This window comes from Phyllostomus discolor, chromosome 3 (genome assembly GCF_004126475.2).
Source record: "Phyllostomus discolor isolate MPI-MPIP mPhyDis1 chromosome 3, mPhyDis1.pri.v3, whole genome shotgun sequence".
In the NCBI taxonomy this organism is placed as follows: Eukaryota; Metazoa; Chordata; class Mammalia; order Chiroptera; family Phyllostomidae; genus Phyllostomus; species Phyllostomus discolor.
In genome coordinates, this window is record NC_040905.2 from 211,051,302 (window position 1) to 211,076,576 (window position 25,275).

At 62.8% G+C, this 25,275-nt stretch overlaps 1 protein-coding gene across 1 annotated transcript in view; it reads left to right on the forward strand.

The window, feature by feature from the left end:
- Nucleotides 1-4,452: 4,452 nt before the first annotated feature.
- Nucleotides 4,453-25,275, forward strand: part of LAMC3 (laminin subunit gamma 3) — a 52,498-nt gene continuing 31,675 nt past the window's right edge. Inside the window, 6 exon segments of the mRNA XM_036022382.1 lie at nucleotides 4,453-4,874; nucleotides 4,876-4,906; nucleotides 14,607-14,693; nucleotides 14,696-14,910; nucleotides 19,905-20,035; nucleotides 23,409-23,575. Coding sequence (XP_035878275.1) covers nucleotides 4,530-4,874; nucleotides 4,876-4,906; nucleotides 14,607-14,693; nucleotides 14,696-14,910; nucleotides 19,905-20,035; nucleotides 23,409-23,575 — 976 coding nt within the window. The 5' untranslated portion in view covers nucleotides 4,453-4,529.

Below are 25,275 nucleotides of genomic sequence, written 5' to 3' on the forward strand. Positions count from 1 at the left end.
GGGGGTCCAGCGCAGGCTGTCCATGCGGGGACCCTGGGGCAGGGAGGGGATTCCGAATCTGTGGGAACAGTGCTGCAGGCATAAGGAGCAGCACTGTGCAAAGGCCCTGAGGTGAGACTGCGGCTGGCTGTGTGTGCGAAGGAGGTCAGTGTGGCTGGATGGAGGGGCCCAGGGGCAAGGCGAGGGCGTGGTCAGAGAAATGGGGAGGGGCGGTCAGGTAGCCCTCCCACGGGGGGAGAGGGCCCAGGACTGGGGGGAGGCTGCTGGAAGGGATGTCCTGGGTGCATTCCTCACTGTCCCTCCTTCCACTCTCCTTTCTGCACGCATGCATTCATTCGTTCATTCATCGTCATCCATGCAAACTCACTCACTTATTAATGTATTTATTGTTCATTCATCTACCACCCACTTATCATTCATTCATTTCATCATCCTTTATTCATTCACTAGGCGTTCTGTGAGCCCCCAGTCTACCGCCTGCCCAGGGGACGAGTCAGACCCCTCTCTGCCCGCCTTTCAGAGGCTCGTAGTCCGGGGTGGGGGGCAGCTGGGATGTTTGTTCGACCACGGAGCAGCTTCCACGGCCTCAGTGTCCCTGGCTGGGCCGTCTGTGGGCAGCCACGTCTGTGTGCACCCGGCCATTGGCATTTTCTTGGGTGGTGCCAGACCTGAGGGTTGCTGTCCTGGACGCCGGGTGTTCAGAGGAAGTGGGGCTGGACCCCTCCCTGGTCATTACCAGTTCATGACCTGGGCCCCCACGTGCAGGGCCAGTCTCACCATCATGCTCATTCTCTGCCCTGTGGCCAGCCCGGGGGCCTGCCACACGGGCTCGGTCGCTGTCTGCCAGCGAGTGAGGGAAGGGTGGACAGCCAGGGCTCCCTCCTTTGCAGCCCCGCCCTCTGACCCCTGCACCTCCCAGACCGGGGGCGTTCTTTATCTACCCGGGCACCTCGATTCGCAGGCCACCCGGGCTGACTCGTCCTGGGTGCAGCCAGCAGCAGGGCTGGGACAGTTGCAGGACTGAGCGGTGGCGTGGCTCCAAGCTGGCCTTGTCCCTCACCTGTCTGAACCTGTAACTCCAGGAGAAGATGCTCTGGGGGGCGACAGCCCAGGAGCCCCCTGTCAGCTCCCATCAGTGTGTGCCCTTCCTTTGAGCCACCAGGCTTCCCATGCCGTCTTGCAGGCCCCCCTGAGCTGCCGCCTTCTCTGAGAAGCCTCCCCTGATTGCCGAGGTCATCTATTTCCTTTGCGGCTCTTGCCATGACCCGTCACGGCCTGATTCATCCGTCTGTCTCCTGGGCCACTGTCTGTCTCCCTCGGTCTCTGGGAAGCCCCATGAGGGTGCGGAGTACCCACTGCCTGCGCTGTGCCCCGCCCCCACCCCCGTGACAGCACAGGGCAGGCCCGAGCAGGTGCGCCCCACAGGGAGGGGACGAGAGTGAGGCGGAAAAAAGTGCCTCAGGGCCAGGAACAGCGGGATTTGAATCCAGGCTCTGCTGCTAGCTAGCAGGGCGCTTGGGCAAGAGTCTGCCTCTGGCCAGGCCTCAGTTTCCCTGTCCTCACTTACCTGTGCAGGTGGCTGCTCAGCCCAGGCCTGGCCCCCAGGAAGCTGCTGTGACGGCCACGTTGTCCCCGCTCAGAGGTTCAGGATGGCACCCCCACGGGGCGCTCACCAGGCACGCGGCTGGGCCTGGGCCCGGCAGCGGGGGCTGGGGACCACGTGCAGCCAGTCACTACACTCCCTTTCCCTCTGTTGGTTGGCCGCACAGCCTCGGGAGACCCCTGCTCTGACATTCTGCTCCGCCTGCCCGTCTCTGAGCAGGTCGGGTCTCCCCACTTGACAGAAGGGAAGACTGAGGCCCAGGCACGCAAACTCACAGAGCCCCGGAGCCAGACAGAGCATCGTGAGAAACCACGGAGACCACCACGTTTGCCGTCCAGATGGGGAAATTGAGGGTCCCAGAGGGGCAGGGCCCCCAGGGACCTCCAGGGAGTCCAGGCCCCTGGCCGAGGCTCTTCCCAGGCCTCCAGGGCACAGCCCCAAGGCCCGGGGTGGGGGCTTCTTCCCCCTTGCGCTGCTGCCGCCCCCACCCCGGCCTCCGAGGAGCTGTCAGGAGGGATCAGCAGGGCCCTGGCCCCATCTCCCCAGATTTAATTAGCAAGCCTTTCATCTCTGGCTTGAAAAAATCCACTGTCTTCTGTCTCCTTAATTAACGTTCACTAAGCAAATCAGAACAGGGTTTTTCTCCCTGCTTTCTTCTCCTGGAAGGTTTTAAACCCTTGGTAAGGTGGACTGCAGGGAGCGGAGTGTGCCACCCTTGCTTGCAGCCCCAAGCTGTGGGCTGTACCTCCTCAGGGAACTCCCAGTCCCGGGTGCACGTTCCCCTATCAGCCACACACAGACACCGGCCCCTCCTCCCACACCGCCTCCAGGCAGGTCCCCTGGATTCCACCCCAATCATCTTCCTGGAGGAAGCTGATAGGGGCCCTGCCGCTCCAGAGCCTGCCACCGTGAGGACGATGGGCTAGGACAACGGGCAGGTTGTGGGCTTGGGCTTCAAAGCTACAGGGACACTGAGGCCGTGTGGCCCATGGCTTCGGTGCCCCTTCCAGGGGGTGGGTTGCAGGTCCTGTGTGTGCAGCGGGGCCACGGTGGGCCCTGCTGGGAGGTCCCACGCAGACTCTTCTACTGATGGAGAGCTGGCAGCAGGCACCCTATTGCCCCGTGTCCCCAGTGGTGACTCGCAGCTCTCCTGGCTCAGTCCTGCAGCCACACAGGTGTTTACTGCCCTCTGTCATGCAGATTTGGGGGGGGTTATCCTGGGACTTAGTGGACCCCAACCCTTCCCTGACACCCTTCCTGGGAGGAGTGGACGGAAGGGATGAGAGACCTGGTCGTGTCCAGCTATGGATGTATCCTGTCTGGGCCTCAGTTTCCCGATTTGTACAGCCAGGGCCCTGGACCCGATGACTCCTGGTCTCAGGTGCATGGGCTGTGCAGGGATGGCCAAAGGGTTTCTGTGCTGTGGGGGGCAGGCCCCCCCCCCTCCAAGCTCCCAGCGCAGAAGGGCAGGTGTGGCGTGGGACTGATGTCGCCACCTGGTGGCAGATCCTGGGAGAACACTTACATGGACGGACAGCGCTGGGAGAAGGCGTAAATGGCGCAGGCTCAGGGAAGCCTGGCAGGAGACCCCCAGCAGATCCCGACTAAGGTGGCCAGCAGAGGCAGGACAGTTGCCTGGGGGGCTTCTGTCAGGGGCTGGGCAAGGTCTGGAGTGCCCCGTGGGCGCCTCCTGAAGGGGCCATCATCTGTAATCATCAGCCACATGGTCCCCGCTGGTTCCCCAAACAATCCTGAGCTATGCACAGTGCGTGCCCTGAGGACGCCGGGTGAGGCACACGGGGTCCCTGCCCCGCCGTGACAGCTCCTCACGCCCCTCAGCTCCTGCAGACGCCTGTAGGACGAAGCCGTGGCTCATCGCCACACTGCCCAGAGCCCCACGTCACCTGGCCTCTGCACCCGGCTCCTGCAGCGCCCCCAGGGCCCTCCCCACCTGGAGCTGCAAACACTCCACGGACTCGCCCTGTCCGTCCCCACCTCGGGGCCTTTGCATGTGCTGTGCACCCCACCCCCGCCCCCCGCCGCTGGTGACGACCTTTCCCCCCTCCTCCCTGGTGGCTCTGTGTACTCATCACCTCTTCTGGGGAGCACCTGCCAACTCCAGGCAGAGCCAGCCACCCCCCCCTCCCTGCACCCTCTCTCCCTGCACCCCAGTACTTCCATGTACCACCTTCTGCTACACCCTACTGGCCTGCTCACGGAGTCTGTGCTGAATTCTACCTAGTGTTTTCTCTATCACCTTTTCAGAAGCACGCGTGGCTTTTCTCCTCCGATTTACTAACTTGAATGGAGGGAGAGTAAATGAGGCATCCACTGGGGAGGGCGCAGCCAAGGCCTCTCGGTGGCATTTGTGATGAGACCAGGGACCTGCTGTCACAAATATCAGGTTGGAGTCTCTTTGCTTCGAGGGCAGAGAGAACTGGCAGCAGATACACTTCTCAGAGTTAAAGGAGCCGCGGCCACGTGAGGAACCATCCCAGGCACTGCTGGAAAGGGGTGTGTGGGAAAGACCCTGTCGTGCCCTGGAATTTCAGGACTAAAAAGGGTCAGGTGAGCAGGGTCCCTTTAAGGAGCAGCCATTGGAACCTCGCAATGGCGGGAATGAAGCTGTTGAGGATCCAAGGCTACGGGCCCCAGTAGAGCCAGGGTAAGGCCGCTCAGGCAGCTCCAGAGCCGGGCACTCCCAGGCGCGGCCGCCAGGTGGGGTCAGCGCCAAGGGCCGGCGCGGTTGGGGTGGGGGTCCGCCGTCGGTCCCTCCCGCCGTCCCTCCCAATCCGGCCTTGGGTCCCGCCCGCCGGGGAAGGCGGGCCCTGGCGCCCTGTGGCGCCGTCCGCGCCCACCAGAGCCCAGTTGAGCTGAAGAGTCTGGAGCGCACAGCCGGGAGCGCGGGGCGTCGGTGCCCTTGACCATGGCGGCGTCCGCGCTCCTGCTGGTCCTGGCGCTCGCGATGCCGCGGGCGGCCGGTGCGGGCATGGGCGCGTGTTACGACAGCGCGGGGCGCGCGCAGCGCTGTCTGCCGGTGTTTGAGAACGCAGCATTTGGCCGGCTCGCCGAGGCCTCGCACACGTGCGGCCACCCACCCGAGGACTTCTGCCCGCACGTGGGCGCGCTGGGGGGCGCCGGGGCGCAGTGCCAGCGCTGCGACGCCACGGACCCCCTGCGCCACCACAATGCCTCCTACCTCACCGACTTCCACAGCGAGGACGACAGCACCTGGTGGCAGAGCCCGTCCATGGCCTTCGGCGTGCAGTACCCCCACCTCGGTTAACATCACCCTGCGCCTGGGTAAGCCCCGGGGGCTCCAGGCAACACCACCATCTCGTCCTCTGTCCCCACCCACTGTGTGCGCATCTTGGGTGGGCTGTGGAGCCCAGGTATAGGGGCTCAGGAATGGAACCTGTGTCCCCAGGAGCAGAAAGGTTAGACGGATGGCTGCGCCCTCGGCCTGGAGGGGCGGGAAGCCTCGGGGAGCCCTTAAGGGAGCAGTGGCTCTGGGTGCAAAGACCACGCCCTGTGGTGGCCGTTGTAGGGAAGGAGGGGAGGTGACTGACCAGGGGATGAACCCGTCTGCCCGCCCTCTAAGGCAGGAACCTAACCAAACTTGGGTCACCTGGTCCCCTTCAGGCCTCAGCGCATCCTGAGGCCGTGTGCGGTCCCTGCGTGTGGTCCTCCGGGCGGGAGCCTGCTTCACTCTGCTGTTGGGAGCGGTCCGCAGAGCATGGCTTTTCTGCTCTGCCTGTGTCCCTCCGCCCAATGCCCCGCCACGGTGCAGGGGGCCGGGATCCCTGGGAACCAGAGTCTGGAGGGACCCAGCCCTTTGCTCCCCGGTCCTCCCCCACTGTGGGACCGGGAGTGCCCCTCCCCCCTCCGAGTCCAACCCGGTCCAGGTGCCCCCGGAGCCCCTAGAGGTGCCGGCACCGAGCTGAGCTCCGCCCTGCGCAGCCCCCGCAGGCTCTCCAGGGCGAGGGTGTTTCATCCCGTGCCGCTCTGTTATCTCTGGGTCCTAAATCTCCCCTAAACTTCGAAAACTCAAAGAGTTTTATAACTTATTGTGGCTGCTAAATGCGACCTGGAGCTATTTATAGACCTTGTTTAGCCTGCTTAGAGTGAATATTGGTGCGTTTGGCTGCTGCAACCTCATCTGAGAGTGTAGCCCGCGGCCCGGGCCCCACCGCGGTGTGAACACGGCGTGAGTCTCCGGCCATCTCTCTAAACTCTGAACAGTGTGGACTTGCAGAGCACGTCTGGAGCCAAGCGGTGTGGGGGAGGGGTTATGGGGCTGCATCCCCATTTTCCCGACGAGAACACTGAGGCTCAGAGAGGGTAAGAGTTTCGCCCAGCGGCACACAGCTGCTAAATGGCCATCTGGACACGAACATCTGTGTGCAGTGTGTCCAAAGTCAGAGCAAAAAGTCCCTGATGTGAGCTCTGTCACTGGAGGGGGCTGGTCCCAGCCCTGAGGGCCAGTGCCTCGGGGAGGGTGGGGAAATGACATTCAAGGGAGGTGGGGGGCCCTGGGGCATCCCATCTGGGATGAAAGCAACCAGCCTTCCGGTGCTGGTTGCTGTCCCAAGAAGCTCGGGTCCCTGGGCCTTGTCACCTTCCCTTGGCCTGTCGGGACCTTGAGGTGGGACGTCTAGATGGGGCATGGTCTCTACCCAGCAGGCGACAGGAAACCACTGGGGGAGGAAGGCCTGGGGAGCTGGCTGGACGGGGCTGGCAGGACCCCAAGGCCCCAGGGGAAGGAATCTGGGACAGGGTGGGGGTTGTGGAGGAGACAGGCTGTTCCATGACAAAGGGGGTGGGTTTGGTTGATGTGTTACATGTGTCGTGGAATCCAGGGGCTGGCGGACAGCTGGGCCCAGGCACCAGCCAGGTGGATGGGCAGGCAGTCCCCGTGTGCCAGGCGCTGGGTGCGTGCCCAGCCAGGTGCTTCCGCTGTGTGGCCTCCTTGAACTCTGCCCAGGCTGCCGATAGCACAGTGGGTGCCGTCCGTTGGTCCCCAGGGAACCCGAGGCTGGGACCCCACACTGACACACACTCACGCTCGAGCGTGGGCATGCACACACTCGCGCACACACGGGTGTACCCCACCCTGCACCCGTGTTCTTCCACTGTGTGTACCACAGCCGGCGCACAGGAGGGCTCGGCTACCGTTTGTACAGTGAACGAGCGAACAGATGAACGAATGGCAACGCTACCTCCTCCGTCCCGTGCTTGTGCACCCAGCCCAGGGCTCTGGGGGACAGAACAGGGTGCAGGTCACAAAACGGCACAGCCACTCGGGTGGGGGCAGGGGGCAAACGCCATCCCCTATCATACGTTGGCGTCTTCTCTGTAAAGCAGGGATAAGAGAAGCCACCCCCCTGGTGGGGGGGGGGTGTTGCTGGTTCCCTGAGCTGGGGCGGGGGCAGCGAAGGCAAGTGCTCACCAGCTGTGACGGCCCCTGTGCGTGACCAATGTCACTCTGCTGAGAGCAGCCCTGGGCTGAGCTTCCTTGGCGGGGGGGGGGGGGGGGGGGGGGGGGGGGGGGGGGGGGGGGGGGGGGGGGTGGGGGGGGTCCCCTCTGACGGGATTGAGAAATACTCGCCGAGTTGGCCCTGTTTGGCTCACTGGGCTTCGGTTTTTGCCCCACGCCGAGCCATGGATCGCGATGTCGGAGGAAGAAGAGGTCTGGGGTTGTCACCGTATTCCCAGCGGGGGCCCCGTGGTCAGGCGAAGCCGGCACGCAGCCTCTGCGCCTGGTCCTGGTCCTCAAGCCACCTCCGCTGGCCCTGCCCCCTCGGCTGGCCCCGCCCCCTCTCCTTGACCGCTCCGCTGGGGAAGGGGAGCGTGGGAGGCTGCGGGACCAGGGTCTCCTTGGGGGAGCGGGTGAGGGGAAGTGGGGGGGGGGGCGGCAGTCCGTCCGTTCCCTGGTGGAGGTCGCTGCTTTCCCAGCCCCCCGCGAGCTCACAGACATCTGTTCCAGATCCCAGTTGCCAAGCCGAGCCCTCCCGTCTGGGATGAAAGGCAGCAGCGGGGTCTGGCGGCGCCCCACCCTGCCCTGAAGGCCGGGGAGGGGGGGCTGGGGCCTGGTGGTGGGTGTGGAGCGTGGGGGGTGGATGGCCGTCACGGGTAACAGGCATGAATCAGGAGGCTCTTGCCACGCAGGGACTGAAATCCCCGCTGAGTCCACACCATGCGTTCTCTTATAGACAGGCAGACTGAGGCTCCAAGAATCCTTTGCCCGGGTGCCGTGGCCATACTTGACAGACCCCGGGACCCTCCCCTAGCTGCACTGCTCGGGGGAATGATACCCATCGCGGGCAAATGCCGGTGAGGCCGGTGCAGGCTTTGCATTAGGCTGGGGAGCACAGGGGTCTCTTTGTCCACTTTCTTGGGTCCCTGAGAACCTCCCGAGTGACAGACAGACCCTCCAGTCCCTGTTTTCCCAGCGGATGAGTTTGGGCCCCCGAGAGCAGGGGGAGTCGCAGGAGGAAGGGGGTGGGCTCCTGCCTGCCCTCCAGCCCAGCCCCCACCACTGGAGCACAGGCTGGGGGGTCCAGCCCTACAGAGGTCGGGCTGGGCCCAGGGCCGAGGAGGCTGGGGACACACTTAGGGTACAGGGACCTCGCTGAGGTCTGAAGGGTGGCAGGAGGGGCCATGAGAATGAAGGGCGTTTCAGGTCGGGGGACAGCGACCTCCTGGTGTGGGGAGCCAGGAGGCTGCGTCCCACATCCTGAGACCCGCACAGCCCAGGTGGATGGAGAGGACGGAGGAGGAGGCGAGGGCACCCGGCCTGGGCCGGTGGACAGCGGGAGGGCCTTGCTGGCCCCTGAGGGGCCCAAAGTCGGCGGAGCCTCCGGAGCTTCGGCTCCAGCAGGTCTTCGCCACGACTTCCCGCTGAGCCGGCAGCCCTGTTTGCGTTGGCTGCGGCCAGCACCGGGGGCCGAGTCCTCCTTCCTGCTCCCTAGGGGTTCTGGCTGGAATGCTGGGCCCCGGGCAGGTCCGGGGGTCAAGGCAACCATCCTGGTTAGCTTCCACCCACAAAAGCAGCCCCGCTTCGACCCTCCTGGGCCCCACCGCTGGCCCTGGCCGCCTCGACTGACCCCTCGCTTCCCAGGGCTGACCCAGGAGTGGCAGGAGGGGCAAGTCCCACAGTCCCGGAAGGATGCCCGCAGCCTCTGGTCGCCCCTTACCCACCTCCCACCCGGCTGCCGCCGGCTGCCCTTCGGCAGGGCTGTGGACGAGCCACAGCGGCCTCCCTTTTCCTCCTGGTCTTTGCCTGTGCGCTTACGTTTGACCTGTAGAGTCTCTCTTCTCCTCTTCTCCTGCCTAACCTGCATCTCGCTCACAAACAAAGCAGGGGAGTGCCTGCTATGGGTGTGTCCCTGTGCCGAGCAAGGCCTGGCGATGCAGCTGCTGGCTGCGCTGGCTGCCTCGCTCAGCTTAGAGGCACCCTCCTCCAGGAAGCCCCCAGGATTGGGCAGAGGGCCTGCCGGGACCTCTCCCAGCCCCTCACCCGTCCCGTCCCTGTCCTGGTCCCCATCTGGACTGTGCTGCATTGTGGTTCCAGTTCGTGTGCATTGGTGTGTCGGCCATGCTCCGAGAAAATGCCTATTTCCACGGCTGGACCCGGTGCCCAGCAAGGCCCCCCATGCCGCGGGGCCCCACAGATGTTGGTCTGGCCAGTGAGCGTGGTCACAGTTCACATTCAGTTGTGCATAGGCCACCTGCCTGGGGCTGTTCTAAATGCTGGCAGGCACTCACTCATTAAACCCAGTTGTTGTCAATGCGCTTTGTGCAAATGGGGAAACCGAGTCACTACTCTCGAATCACCTACCCAGTTAATGGAGCGGGGTAGGTATTTTGGCCAAGGCCACAGAGCCAGTCAGTGGTGGAGCTGGGTTACACACCCCAGCACTTCAGTCGTGTCTCAGTGCCGCCTGGACCTCAGAATCCTTCTTAACACCAAACCCTAGGCAGTAATCAACCTGCTGGAACCTGTTCACTCTCTCCAGTTAGACAATGGGCTTGACAGACTTGGTCCATGTTTGGATCTCAGACTCTTGGCCCAAAGATGAGACAACCGTGACGGACAGCCCGGCTCCAGCCTGGCTCTTATGGAGGCTGGCATCGAGGTTGGGGGGACTGCCCGGCACCGGACTGCCAGGAGCCGGGGTGGGAGAGGAGAGCAGAGCAGCTCTTGCCGCCTGGTCCTAATACCCACCACGGGCAGGGCAGCCTCACCCTGGCGCTCTGGCTCGGCTTCCCACCCTGCCCCCTCCGGCCCCCCCCCGGCCCACTGCTCCCCAGATGGCTCCAATTAAGGGGCTTTGTTTTGTTTCCCTGTTCCCAAAATAAGCCTCTCCGCTCTGTTCCGAGCTCACCCTGGTCCGCCGTGCCGGATGTGGGCTGGCCTGGTTTTACGGCCGCCCCGCTGTCATTCCCGATGGGCTGCACGTCCCAGCTGCTTGGAGAGGACGTGGCTCAGAGCTCACAGTGCTGGCTCGGTGGCAGTGTCCCCGGGCAGCCCCTTCTCTCTGAGCCCCGAATGCAGGGGAGCCTGGTTCCAGGCGGCGGCTTTGGGGGCCAGCCGGGCCTGCAGACGAGTGAGGGGCCTCGGCTGTCCTCTGCGTGACACTGGGCAAGTCCCTTGGTCGTAAAACGATCATGGTGACGGGACTCTTTGGGGATGTCTCGAGAAACTGTGCGTACAGCCCTTAGCAAGGTGGCTGGCACATAGCAGGTGCTCAGTAAATGCTGGCTGTTGTGCAAGTACTATTTGGGGGTCAGGACTTGCAGACACACTGTGACCGTTTCAGCCGTGTTGTTGGCCTGTCTGTGTCAACGTGCTCACCGGAGTATAAACCCCTGGAAAATATACATCACGCTTGTCTTTCCTCACTCATTCAGCAGGCATTTAGTGAGCACCTACTATGCGCCAGGCGCTGTGCTCCATGAGAGGGATTCACAGCCCCTGTCCCTGGGGGTCAGAGTCCAGTGGCAGAGATGGGCAGGTGTTTACATAACAGGGTGAGGACGCCCAGGGTGGCTGGGGGAGCCCAGTGAGGCACCCAGGCCCATGGCTTACGGGGAGTAGCCATCAGCCCAGGAGAGTGGGAGAAGGACATTCTGCCCAGGGATGAGGCTGGGGTATGTGGTTTGCCCGCTACATCAGTGGGATGAGCAGGGATGTGTGGGAGCCGGCCAGGTAAGGAGTAGAGGGAACAGCATTCCAGGCAGAGGAACAGCATGCTGGTCAGCTGGGCGGTAAGATCTGTGTGCCACCAAGCGGTGTCCACAGTTCATAGGTGGGGCTGGTGTTCTGGTGCAGCTCTCCTGCTGGGGCACCTCTGTCCCCCACACCACCCCGAAGCCTCGTCAGCCAGCCGCTGGGGCTCGCAAGGGTCTGGGCTGAAACTGCAAGTTTAATTCTTGTTCCTGTGTAGAAGACCAGGGGTAGGGGGCTTCTTTCCCAGCCTTCAGGCTGCCTTAGACAGAACCCTTTTCATCACAAAGCGAAGATTAAGTTGCTTTCCTGGCTCTTCTAATTAACTCCGGTAACAAAAAGTTCCCGCCGAGTCTCTGTGATGTTCCGGCACTTTCTCTCACCTCCTGGCCCAGCATGGAGGAGGAAAAGCAGCTTCCCGAGTTCCCTGTTTGCATGGACTCCCTGTGACCGTCTTTTTCCCCATCGAGCGTCTCGCTGCCAGCCACCTTTTAAGTGGCTCCAAGCTCCCCTCCGGACACAGAGCGAGGTGTCTGGCTGTTCGGTGTTTACCCGGGAGTCTGGGGGACCGGGGCCCGCCTCCGCGGCATCCTTCTGTGAGTGCGCATCTGGGAGAAGTCCCCGCCCGGTCCCCAGGCTTGAAGCCTGCCGGGAACAAAGCAGCCACCGGCTGGTCCCCGGCACCGACTGTCAGCCACCCAGGCTTCCTTTGGAGGGACTCGGAGTTACAGTGCCAAGCTGGGCTGCTTCGGGGCTTTGCAAAACAGCTTAAAAGAGAACATGGCAAGGCGGTTGCTTAAAAAATTTTTTTTGTCAATGTGTTTTCTCTCCAGTTTTTAAATTGAAACAAGCCTCGTGAGAGAAAACTGGGGAAGTGCAGAACCATGAAACAGGGAAGGGGCGCTCTGCCCCAGGACAGGCGCACTCTTTTGTTTGTTTGGGCGTCTCTCTTTTGTGCCCATTCTTGAGAGATGTTTTTTCTTCTTGAGAGAGTTTTAAATGTGATTCGATGGTTCTGAATGGGGATCTCGTGTCTCTTTCTTCATTCAGCATTTTGACTCAGCTTTGCCCCGTATGATAGACCAGTGGTCAGCTGTGTCGGTGGCTTCGCACACCCCTGAGTTTACCCCCTACAGTATACAGCAGGGTCCGGCACAAATAACGCCCCTGTGCATTACCAAATCTTATGGCAAAATCATAAGCGTGTGTCATTCTGTGACATAACACTATCCACTCAAGCATACCACAGGACATTTTAGGTGAAACGTTCAAGTTAAAACAACACATTATTACGCTCCCATTATCACCCTCCCAACCACACTCAGGCAGGCGTGACTGCTGCCGGATCCTGTGTGTGCTCGCACTCTTTTCACGGAGGTAAAACACGCAGACCATGAAATTTGTCATCGTAATCATCTTAGGGGCACAGGCCAGTGCCATTCAGCACATCCACACTGTGGCATCACTGTCACCACCATCCGTCTCCAGAACCTTGTCATTTTCCCAGACTGAAACTCTGTCCCCCGTGAAACACTGACTCCCAGCCCCACCCCTGGGCCCTGGCAATCGGGATTCTGCAGCCTGTCTCCGTGGGCTGGACCCCCGTGGGGACCTCAGGTCCATGGGATCCCGCGGTATTTGACTCGTGGTGACGGGCGAATTCCACTCGGCGTGACGTCCTCAGGGCTCATGCATGTTGTAGCGGGCGTCAGAGTGTCCTTGCGTTTGAGGCTGAAGATAAACAGGCCAGGTGCGGCTGGACCCCGTCCTGCATGTCCGTCACCCGTGGACGGGCGCTTGGGTTCTGTCGCCCTTTGGTCGACGTGAACAGTGCTGCTGCGGACGGGGGTGAGCAGACGGGTCTTCGAGACCCCGCCTCAGTCCTCTGGGCGTACCCCGAAGCAGAACTGCTGGATCGGGTGCTCATTCCATTGTAAACTTTTTGAGAAACTATCAGAGTTTTCCCTTGCAAATGCACCATTTTACATTTCCTCTGGAACCCAGTGCACTGGGTTCCAGTTTTCCCACATGCTCACCAACACTTGTTATTACCATTTAAAAAGATTATAACCATCCTAATTTATAAAAATATATGTAACAGCTTTATGGAAACATAATTAATTCACTATGTAATTCACTCAGAGTGCTCGATTCAGTGATTCTTAGTGTATTTGTAGGGTCGTATACCCATCACCACAGTCCATTTGAGAACATTCCATCGCCCTGGCTGCTGTGGCTCAGTAGACTGAGCACTGGCCCACAGACTAAAAGGTCGCCAGTTCGAGGCCCAGTCAGGGTTTCGGGCCAGTTCCCCGGTTGGGGAGTGTGAGAGAGGCAACTGACTGATATTGCTCTCCCTCTTTCTCTCCCTCCTTTCCCTCTCACTAAAAATAAATAAATAAGATCTTAAAAAACAAGAACATTTCGTCGCCCCCAAAAGAAGCCTTGTGCCTATGAGCAGTCACTGCCCAGCCCCCACCCCCCATTACTTGACAACAAATCTACTTTCTGTCTTTATGGATTTCCTGTTCAGGACATTTAAAATCAGCGGAGTCATATAGAAAATGTAGTCCTTTGTGATTAGCTTCTTTCCTTTACCATGACATTTTTGAGGTTCATCCGTGTGGTAGCATGTTATCAGTGCAGACGTCCCCGACTTCCGATGGATTGACTCACCATTTGTCTGCTTTACGACGGTGTGAAAGCGATACATGTTTCAGAAACCCCACTTGAATTTTGGATGTTGCCCTTGTGCCCGGGCTGGCGGTCTGCGGTGGGACACAGCCGGGGCTCCGCGGCAGCCGTTTGCCGGTGGTTTTGGGTGCTGCGTTCGGTGGTTTGGCACAGCACCCTGTCTACCAAATGCCCAGCTGTGCCTCCTGCTCCTGGTGGGAAGACGGGAAGGCAGTGACTCTTGAGATGAAACTCAAGGTCATGGTCGAGCTGGAGGCTAATGTGAGAGCTCTGGGTGTGTTCCGATCGGTTGGCCGAGCTGCGGTGGCAGGTAGGTTAGGTGTAGTCAGTGCGTTTGCAGTATTTTCAACTGACCGTGAGTTTATCTGGACGTAGCTTTGTCATAATGGCGGCGCGTCTGTACCTCATTCTTTATTATCGCCAAATGCTAGTCCATTGTGTGAGGCTCCCGGGGAGGAACATGCAAGGCAAGGAGGAGCATCAGTGGCCCAGAGAAGCTGAAGGACAGCGGACTGAGGGTTCAGCTGGGAGATGAGGCCGCGGGGTGGGCAGGTGAGCTTGGGTCGGAAGTGAAGTTAACGGAGGAGTAGAGAGTCCAGGGAGAACCGTGTTAGGGGTTGGGACTTGGAACAGGGCTGTCTCCCCAGACACCAGGGGTCTGAAGTCACTGAGAGGGACTGAGGCCAAAGTCACAGGTGGAAGGGTCGGCTTCGGTGGGATGTAGTGAAAGAAGTAAAAATTCTAATGGTAGAGCAAGTCTTCTTCAGGATGTGGCAGCATCTTGTGGCTGGAGACACTTGAGCAAAGAGAGATGGCCCTGTGGGGGTGCTACAGGGCAGATTGCCACGCAGGGAGGCCGGCTGGCCCATCAGGGATGGCAAAACCGGGAAGGCACCCACATTGTCCTTCCGCGTTGCCCCGACAGGCATCGCTAATCGATGGCGGCACTCCCAGCACAGCGCGCCAGACAGCCTCTAACGATCCAAGATAGTTCGTGCAGCACAGCCGGCCCGCGGTCCCCGGACCAGGCTTGGACCGCCCCTCCCGTCTGTGCAGTGCGTCTGTGTCCTCCCACTGCAGGGAAAGCCTACGAGATCACCTACGTGCGGCTGAAGTTCCACACCAGCCGCCCCGAGAGCTTCGCCATCTACAAGCGCAGCCGCGCGGGCGGCCCTGGGAGCCCTACCAGTACTACAGCGCCTCCTGCTGGAAGACCTACGGCCGGCCCGAGGGCCACTTCCTGCGCCCCGGCCAGGACGAGCGCGTGGCCTTCTGCACCTCGGAGTTCAGCGACATCTCCCCGCTGAGCGGGGGCAACGTGGCCTTCTCCACCCTGGAGGGCCGGCCCAGCGCCTACAACTTCGAGGAGAGCCCCCTGCTGCAGGTCAGATGGGGCGGGGTTGGGGGTGCCTACCCGGGGTAGGGCACCGGGTCCAGGGACCACAGGAAAGTCTAAAGTGGCAGGACACAGGCGGACCTCCGGGATGCCGCGGTTTCGGGTTTTCAAACAGCAGAAGTTTTTGTTGTGTCTGAACCTTTTGCAGACACCTGATGACGAAGTAGAGAGGTGACTCAGGCAGGCAGACCTGTTCCTTTCCTGGCCTCCCGTGTCAGCCCTGGGGCTCCCAGGAGCCACCTCACCAGACTCCTCCCTTATGGAGGTGGGGAAACTGAGGCCTGGAGCGGGGAGGGGGTTTTCCAGGGCTCGCCTGTGGGGAGGGCCCAGGCCAGACCCTGGGTGTCCTGACTCCTGGCCGGTGCTCCTCCCAGAACCCCCCACCAAGGGCCTCGCTCCCTCCCTGAACCCGCAGCACCGCCGCCTGCCCGTGTGTCTCCACGGGCTCTTCCGAGGATAATGCGGAGAATGAGAGCGGAACGTGCGTTTGGAATCAGAGTCCCGGGTTCTACGCGGACAGTGGTGCTGTCCCTGCAGAACTTTGGGGAACGAGATCAAAATGCTCACAACGGTGGCCACTAGCCCAGGGTCCGTTAGAGCACTTAAAATGTGACCAGCACGACTGCCTTTCAAAGGTTTCCCTTTAACCGAATTTCCATCCCAGTAGCCCACGCCGCCACGCTGGGCGGTCAGCTATCCCGTGGCTGGCGCAGTGCTGGGCCCTGAGAGGCACGCACTCACGCTCTGAGGCCTGCAAGCCCACGGTAGCTCACTGTCCTCGTCCTCAAAGGTGAGGGTGCCCACAGGCCTGTGGCTGTGTTCGTTTACACAGGTCCCCTGGCCAGCCTGCCCGGGCTCTCGCTCAGCTATGGGGCCTCACTGGTAATCTGCCCCCACCCTCCCTGGGTGCTCATGACTTTAAGCCCCGGGCACAGGGGCCTGGTTTTGATTGACGTTCCTAGGCGTTAACAGCCCTCTTCTCCGCTCCCCTGCATCCAGACAGGCCCATGCCCAGACAAATGGCCACATCTCCTTCCCTGGACAAGTCTCATTTCCCTCCGCCTGTCCTGGCGACAGTGAGGGGGTGGGGCCAGAGTCCTGATTGTTCCCAGAGGGGGACACTGAGGCCCTGAGGGAAGTCGTGTCCTGCCTGGGCCACCCTGCCAGAAGAGATGGGGAGCCAGCCAGTTCGGGGGGGGTCCCCAGGAACCACCTCAGGTTGTCCAGAGTTGGCTGGAGGCCTCACGGAACCGGAGAAGCTGGCACCCTCGGGATGGGGGGATTGTTATTCCAGTGAAAAGAAACGGACTGAAACCAGCAAGGGTTCCCTGGGGTCAGCGCTGATTTCTCCCAGCAACCGTGTGTGACAACCGAGTGTGACAACCGTGTGCGTATGACACCAACATGCACGGACCCGTTGCCGGCCAGGAAGCTCGCTTTGCCCGGGCGTCTGGGGGTCTTCACAGGGGTTCACCGCACAGCCCCGGCCGACGGCCTGCACCACGACCTTCGTCCACCAGCTGGTCCCTTGTGGCCCGAGGGCCCCATAAGTCACAGGTTAGCATAGACTACCTGGGGGCCAGGACCTGGGGTGAACAAAGACACTCTTAGCAAGCAGGACATCAATCGTGAAGGCTTAGAGGTGACCTCAGGATTGGGGGGGCAGAGGCCAGACCTCTCCTTGGGGCAAGGCTCACTTCACGGCTCAGATCACAGCTCCCGGAACGCCCAGGCCCTGCTGGTCCCGTGGAGAAGGCTCACGTGGGATGGTCTTGATTCTGTCTGAACGACAGAGCCTCCTCCCGGGCCTCCAGGCCCGCAGATTAGGAAGGTCAGCACGAGGGCCGCCTGCGGACGAGCAGAACGTCCAGAGCCTGCGCCGCCCTTCGTCTGCGCCCACGTCCCCCGGGCAGAGGCCTAAGCTGGGGACTTTGGCGGCCGGTTCCCTGACTGAGGTTCTCGCATGTCTGGACATTGTCCCTAACAGAGAAGCAAACCGCAGAAACCCCCACCCCACCTCCCGCTGCTTCCGGCAGAAAACCGATGTGCAGAGCAGGACAAAGAAATTCAAGGCCACCCAGCCCCTTCTCTCCCCACCCCCCCCCCGCCGTGCACCCTGGTGGCACTTTCTCTGTGAGGACAAGGAGCATTTTGGGGGTTCGAGGTCCACAAAGGATGTGTTCCACGCAGCTGCTGGGTTCCTGGGTCCCACCGGCCCGGGCAGAATCAGGTGACCGAGCTGAGCAGCCCTCCGCAGCTGCGTCCTGGGGGCCGGCTGAGCTGAGGCCCCGCCCCCGGCTCCTCTCTGCACGCAGTCCCCGCCCAGAGTCCACCGAGCTCGCCCACTCCTACTTGCAGTGGAGGGTGATGCGAAGTTGCAAAAGCCTGTTGCCTGTGTACATCGGGGGCTCCAGTTTACCCCAAAAGGGCCTTTGAGGCCTCAGGGAGGGAGGCTCCACACAAGTTGGGCTAAAGGAGCAAATCCCCCTGCTCTCCCCCGGCCCCTGTCCCAGTGTCTCAGGGAGGTTTGGACACGGTTCCTGTTGCCATTCCCGGACTGGGAGAACAGTCAGAGGCCCTGAAGCAGATGCAGGAACCCAGAGAAGGCCATGGGGGCTGGAGGCCGTGGGCAGGCCGGTGCCCTCTGGGCCCCCTGGTATGCTGTGCAAGCCTGAAGCAGAGCACTCAGCCTCTCTGAGCCTCAGTCTCTTCCTCTGTAGAATGGGGTCGTGAGTCACCAGCCGGGGACCCGGCCCGGAGTGCGTCTGCCTTGGCCTGCTGGCAGGGTGTGGGCTCTTGACTTCGTGCCACAGAGATCTCCCAGCAGGAGCGCAGGCGATTTTGAGAGTGTGTTTTATTAAACTCGGCGACAGTGGAACAAGGAAGGGCTCAGGGTAGGAGAAGCAACGGGAGGGAGCCCAGGCCGGCTGCTGGGGGCTCTGTGGAAATGTTTTGGGGAAAGAAGTGAGCCACAGCGGGGCTGCCTGTGCGCTCCCTGGGAAGTGAAGGTCACGGTGACAGAGGTGGGCCCTAGGCGGGGGCAGCTCTTAGTCCCCTGGGAGAGTCAAGGAAAAGGGGGCCCTTGAGACAGGATCAGGGGGTTGGCCCCAGGATGAGCTGCCGGCTGCCCAACACTCCCCCCTTGCAAGTCTCGTGGGGACCCTTAAAACTTAGGGGGAAGTAAAAAGGGTTGTGCCCTAGAGCTGGCCCGCACCCCGAGTTTTGTCTCCAGGGTTTTCCCTCGCTTCTGCAGCCGAGGCCCTTGGGGGAGGGGGGTCATGAGCTTCCCAGCTGTGTTTGTGATTGGCGGGTGGGCCAAAGCAGCACAGAGGGGGGGTGGGATTCTTCTGCAGTGGGCCCTACTGTTTGGCTTTTGTCTTGGGTCTGTCTGGTTCTAATTGGAATTTTGTTATTCGTTCCCCCGACTTCATCTGTCCTTGGGTTTGTGCTCCGTGTCCCTGACCGGGGAGATGTAAGCTGTGTGTTCTCTGGTCCGGGAGGCGAGGGGGGACCCACATGCTCTCCAGTGTCCTTGGTTAGGGGAGATAAGGTTTGCGATGCCCCAGCTGGATGTAAGTTGTTCAAACTCTTTGGCCGTGTTTAATTTCCATGTCTGAGTTTCCCCATCCATTCCACTTGCCTGGGACTTTTCCTGGCTTCTTACCGTCTTCAGGGGACCGTGAGTGCCCGAGCCACGGCCACACAGCGTCCGCCGCAGGGCCTCCTGTAAACGGGTTCCGGTTCTCTAGGTGGCGCTTGTTCTGGTGGGAGAAAAGACGACGAGAGCCTTCAGCGCGTGCTCAGGGACCGGCCGCCACAGCCTCCCCCCACTGGCCGGGCCCCTGTTAGAAGGCAGAGCCTCGGGCCGCCCCAGACCCCCAGGTCAGAAGCAGGTTTTAACCAGGTCGCTGACCTCTGAGAAGCGATTGAGAGTGATGGGACCGACAAACTCAGCTGAGGTCCCCACTGCGGTTTTCTGGTGCCGGACCATTCCTCCCGGGCTGCCACACCCTGGGGCAGAGGCCCGGCATGCCAGGCAGCGGGCTCCAGGGTCGCTGAGCCCGGGGAGCGGTGGGGGCCCGCTGGGCTGCGTCCTGCTGGGCCGGGGAGACCGACTTTGCCAGGAGCTCGTGTTCCGTGCTGACGGGCCCGATGGATGGCTGAACCGGGAGCTCCCGGGCTGAATGAAAGCGCTAATTGAAATGCAGCCGGAGCCACCTGATTGTAGCAAACAGCAGGCAGACGAAAATGCCAGCCTTCGCGTGGGTTCGCTCCCACCTCCCCACCGACTCTTCCAGGGGAAGCTGCTCATTCAGCGATCAGCAAGTGTTTGCTGTGCCTGCTGCCAGCCGGGGTGCAGCCAGTGAAGGGGCCCCAAGTTCCTGCTGTTGTGGGGTGCTGCGTGTTCTGGGGAGACAGACGTCACCTGGGGCAGGTGGCTTGTGTGTGGGAGCCTGGCCTTCAGCATGTGAGACGCCCACAGGCCGAGGGCCCCCCGCACGCCAGGCCCAGCTGAGGGGGTCGGGGGAGGGCGCTGGGACAGGCCATCCCCCAGCCGGCCTCTAGAATGGGGAAGAAGCCAGGTGACCTGCACAACAGGGTCACCACTCACCCAGCAGGTGCCAGACCCCCACACCTCACTGCCGACACTGGCCATGCTCCAAACACCCTCATGGGCTTGGGACTGTCCCTTGTCCCATCTCGCAGGAGGGGCGCGGCTGCTCCAGGACACGGAGCAGCTTCCCCCAAGTGGCACGGCCAGTGAGTGGGCCGGGCCCCGGGCTGCCGTGACCCCCCGACGTGCAGGCCCCTGATTTCTGCAGTGTGCTTGGAGTTTGTCTGAGCCTGGCCCTCCGTCCCCGGAGACCCCCAGGTCGGCCAGCTGGGCTGCCCAGCAGAGCGGGACGGGGGCAGACACCCAGGGGCCTGCTGACGGCAGCCCTTCCCTGCCCTGCCCTCCCCCCTGCCCCCTCCCCCCCCAGGAGTGGGTCACCAGCACCGAGCTGCTCATCTCCCTGGACCGGCTCAACACGTTTGGGGACGACATCTTCAAGGACCCGAAGGTGCTGCAGTCCTACTACTACGCCGTGTCTGACTTCTCCGTGGGCGGCAGGTAGGCGGCGGGAGGCAGGGCAGCCGGCGGGGACCGGGGCCCCGAAGGTGGCGGCCGTGCAGGGGTCACCCCACGTGGGTAGAGGGCAAAGACGCCACTTCAGGTGTCCCAGGGGAGAGGGAGGGCGCGGGACCCCGGCCCCCTGGGCCCGGCACTGGGCCAGGACTGTGCGTCTCCCCTCCCAACTCCCGCTGCTTCTCCCCCATCCGAGGTCCCCAGCACCAAGGGCGGGGCACGCTGGACCTTTGCTGCTGCTGTCCCCTCTGCCTGGGAGCCCCTTCCCCCCTCCTCCCTCCCGCCCGTCCTTTTCCTGCCCTGAGTGGCGTCTCCACGGTGCACAGCAGCGCTCCTCGCTCCCAGCTCGCCCAGATCACAGCCAGGCTGGCGCCCCTCACGCTGTGCGTGTAAAGCTGGTTGATGGCGACCGCCAGCAGGCCCAGGACTGGAAGCCTTCAAGGTTTCTTTTTTTTTTTTAAATCAGCATTCCTGATTTTATGAGCAGTGCAGCCCATCAACCCCATTTCCCCCAGACCTCCTGGTAAACTGGGGTGTAGTGGGGCTTTGTGGGGACCCAGACATTTTTTTCGTGAGGCTACGAGGCATCTCAGCCCGGGAAGAACAGCTCGGGCTGCTCCTGGGCCCCAGGCCAACGACGCGGAAGGGTCACCGTGCTCCCGGCGCCTCACTCACGTGGGATGCTAGGCCCTGCTGCCGGGACTGTGGTGCCAGCCACAGTCGTCCCTGACGTCCGTCGGTCAGCACGTGCTGCAGTTTGTCCGTTCACGCATCTCCCCTCCCTGAGAAGCAAGAGGCGGGGGCTGCTCACCTCGCTGGGCCGTGTCCCAGTGGCCGCTGGTGCTGGGTGTGCGAGGCGGGGGCTGGAACGAGGGCAGACGCAGGTGACGTCTTCAACACGTGTGCTCGCAGGGCGCCTTCTTGGAAAGTCGAGAGGACGACAGACAGATGTGTTCCCGCCCCCGTCTCGTGGGGGTGGCAGGCAGCAATCACATCTGTCTCCCGTCATTGTGGCCACGTGCCCCAGAATGACGGGGACGGGAGGCCAGGGCAGGGCGTGCGCCGGGCAGGGAGACCGCTCCCCAGACAGGGACCTGCCAGGGCTGGGGGGTGGGGGGGAGCGATCCGGGCGGAGGGCCAGCGTGTGCGAGACCGGGGACCTGAGGGCCTGGGAGAAGGCAGGCCCTGGGGCTGGGGTGGAGGGGGGGAGGCGGCTGGAAGGTTGGGCCAAGGACACAGTCTGTTTATCTTTTAAATAGTTCTTTATGTATTCGTTAGAGAGAGGGGACAGGAGGGAGAAGGAGGAGAGAAACACGGATGTGAGAGAGACAGTGATCACTGGCTTCTCGTACACGCCCCAACCGATGGGGAACCGAACCCCCAACCCAGGCATGTGCCCTGACTGGGAATCGAACCGGCAACCCTTGGCTCTGTGGGACAGCGCCTGGCCCACTGAGCCACACCAGTCAGGGCAACGCAGTGTATTTTTGTCCCATGCACAGAGAGCAGCTGCTGAAGGTTCGGCCGGGTAGTGACAGGGCTGGGGTTTGGGGAACGCTCCAGCCCCTGCCGTCCTCGGGGGGGGGGGGGTTGGAGAAGAGGACAAACAGCCGGACTCGGGTGCAGTGGCAGGAGGCGCAGCAGGGCCGGGAGAGGTGTGTGGGTCCGAAGCTGTTTAGGATGATGGGAAGTCAGTCCAGTGTGGGAATGATGACCCGTGAGGCAGGAAGCAAGGGGCCCCGTGACGCAGGGACCCCCAGGCGGTGTTGGAGAGGCGGCGAAGTCTCGGAAGGGACGGGGGCCCAGCCGCCCGCACTCAGCCCAGCCGCGCCCTCCAGGGAAGGCTGGGGCTCGGAGTGACGGGGAGATGGGGGTGTCTGTGAGGGCCCCTCTGTCTGCTCCCCCTCCCCTGCCGCCCCCACACGTGATCCAGGTCAAACCGCCCGGGAGGAGGTGGTCCCCAAGGATGGTGGGTGGCAGTGAGCTCCAGCCCCTTTGGCCTGGAGAGCAGGTGGGCCCCAGCCGCCGGAGCCGGACCACCCCCAGGCCGGCAGAGCTGGGTGGGGGCGGGCGGCCCAGCCGCCTGTGGCCCACGGCGGCAGCCCACATGAACCTCACTCCTGCCCTTGGGGTCACAGAGCTTCATGGAGAAGGGTGGTGTTTGCCGCCACCTCTCGGGACACAGGTGGTCCCCAGCTCCAAGATGCCTGGTGCCTGCCCTACCTCTGCCAGAGATGCTGGGGTGCTCCCTGCCTACCCCGGCTCCCAGGCAGGCCTGGCCAGGAAGTAGCGCCCAGCCCACCTCCCGAGCCCTGTGTCCCCAGAGCAGAGAAAGCATCATCGTGATCGCTGGCAGTGGGCATCGATTCTCCAGGGCCCGCTGGGGGCGGAGCATGAGACACCACGCACTGGAAGCCGCGGCGTGGCTCTGGGGGGCTGCCCAGGAACTCGGGACTGCGCAGAGCAGCAGAGAACAGGGTTCAGAAGCCAGCTCTGCCTCTTAGCGCCTGTCCCTGAGCCTCCATTTGCTCATCTGTGAAATGGGGATAATTACGTCCCCGCGGCCACAGCAGTGGGGTCCTGGTGAGATGCGAGTTAATGGCTGGGTCAGGACGGCCCAGAGCAAGGCTGGGAGCTGGGAGCCAGGGCTGTCCTCAGAGTAGCTTGGTTTGGCCCCTCGGGGTAGAGTCGGGGGTGGTGATGGCCCCATGGGATCGGGCTTGGTGGACCGTGGCCCCCAGAGTGCCTGTTTGCTCTGGCCTGATCCTGGCCGTCTCCTGGCCTGTGGGCACTAGAGGGGCGGGATGTGGGCCAGCGCTGTCCTCCAGGGCACAGAATCCCTGGGCACTCAAGATGAGTTGGGGGTTGTCCTCCGTAAGGAGCAGCCTCTTTCTCACTAGACACAGTCTAAGGACAAGGGCACGGGGCACCCCCCGCCCACTGTGAGCTGGCCCCCCCTCAGCCCGGGAGACAGAGCACTTCTTCCCGGGTCTCTCTGAGCCCCTGGGGGGCTCCTCCTGGGCAGAAGCCTGCACAGGCAGCTTCGCAAACTTAGCCATTACTAACTGGTGGCCTTGGGCAACTTCTCTGTGGCCTCAGTTTCTCCATCCATACAATGGGCTTGAGCTGGCTTGTGAGGTGTGACGGGGTCCCACGTCCACAGCGCCCAGAACAGCGGAGCCAGGACCCAGCATGGCCAGTTCTCTACTGTTGCCCCGGGCACGTAGCAGGTGCTCAGTGAAGCTCCGTAACTGAGCCATAACCTTGGGCGCGCGGGGACTCGGGGCTTCCTGGTGATGAGCCCCTCCCCTGCCGGCACCCTCCATCCCGGACCCCTGTGCTCTGTGTCCTTTCCCAGGTGCAAGTGTCACGGCCACGCCAGCGAGTGCGGCCCCGACACGGCAGGCCGGCTGGTCTGCCGGTGCCAGCACAACACCACGGGCGTGGACTGCGAGCGCTGCCTGCCCTTCTTCCAGGACCGCCCATGGGCGCGGGGCACAGCCGAGGCCGCCAATGAGTGCCTGCGTGAGTATCCCGCGGTGCTGGGGGCCGGGGTGCAGGCCAGGAAACAGGCTCCCTGAGAGCTGGCTGTGGGGGCTGCTCCAGGTGGGCCTGGTGGCGCTGGGACTCAGAGCTGCCCCCCGCCCCCTGCCCCCGTGCTGCCGCAGGGCTGAGGGGGGCTGGAGGGGGGCAGGCGGTGGGCATGGCATCTTCCGTCCTTCCCCCTGAAGCAACCCTCCCCCACCCCCAACCAAGTCCCTCACCATGGAGGTGTTCGAGGTGGGGGGCTGGGGAGGTCCCCAACTGTTCCTTTGTTGCAGCCACTCCAACCGCAGTTGCTAATGAAAGCCAGGCCGCCCCAGGTCCTCGGGGGTGCTGGTCTGCCCACGCAGCCCGTCCCGCAGACCCCCGGCAGCCCTTTCATGTCTCAGCCCCCTGGGATGTGGCTGTGACCACACGCTGGAGAGGACGGGGCCGCCATACCTTCTCCGGGGACGTGGGGCTGTGCACGGGGTGGGTGGGAGGACCCACCGCCTTCCCTCTGGCCCAGTGTCCCAGACTGCCCCAACGCCCCCTGTCCCCAAGCCCTGCCCCGCCTCTCCAGAGGGTCAGCTGGTGTGCCTCAGGCTCCCCGTGCGCAGCGAGCGGGTGTCGCCAGGCACCGGATCCCAGCTGCTGTGCTGCCGCCCCAGCAGGGGCGTCTTCGTGGCAGGCTTGGCCTCTCGGCCTCTATCCTCTTGGGCCTGGGCCACTAGCAGCCTGTGGGCGGGGAGGGGACGGCTTGTTCCGTGGGACAGGGTGCCGTCTGCAGGGGCCGCCAAGGGCCCCCGTGACCCTAATGGGTTCCTGCCGCCCTTGCTGGCCTGCCTCCACCAGGAAGTCCTCCCAAGGCCAGGGAAGCTGAGCTGGCTGGCGCGCCCGCCCCCAGCCTGGGGCCACCTCCATGGTGGGGACACCAAAGGCCAGACCGCTTCTCTTGTCATGTCCTCACCCCCAGGGTCACATCTCTGTCCCCTCAGTCACCAGCCTGGACATAGGGACTTCATGTCCGACCCCTCGACACTCCCAGTGCCAGTTGCCCTGAGCCCCGACTTCAGCCTCGTCCATGTGCCTCCAGCCCAGCTGCGCAGCCAGCGCCCCGGTGCCCCTCCCTGGGCGCTGAAGCTCCCTCGTCCCCGCCCGCCCAGGCTCCTGCCCTCCTCTGCCCGCAGCCCGGGGTGCTTCCTAATGGGCAAACGTGATTACATCTGCCCTGCTTAACCCGCCCACAGCCCCCTTGCTCCAAGGTGAAGTCCGTGGCCCTGCCTCCCCAGTCCAGCTGTGCCCCCCTCTTTACTTTGTGGCTGCCCCTGTACCCCTCCCCATCCCCTCACACTGCACAACGCCCCCACCCGCCTCCCTGCCCATCACAGGCCATGCCTGTCTCCTGCATGCACTTGGCACATCTCACTTCCCCGGCAGCCCACAGCTCATCCTCTGCACTCCCCTCCTGCCTGCCTGGGACTCTGCCCTCCCTCCCCTCCCCTCCCCTTCCCTCTCTCCATGGCCAGCTCCTTCCTCCCAACCCCTCAGACGCCACTGTAGCTGTGACTTCCTCCAGGAAGCCTCGGCCCATCCCCCCAGGACAGTTTTAGGGTCCCTCCTTTCAGCACCCCCCCAAGCCCTCCACCTGCAGCGCTCCCACAGGCTCACTGCATCTGGCCTGGGGCCAGCAGCAGGAAGCC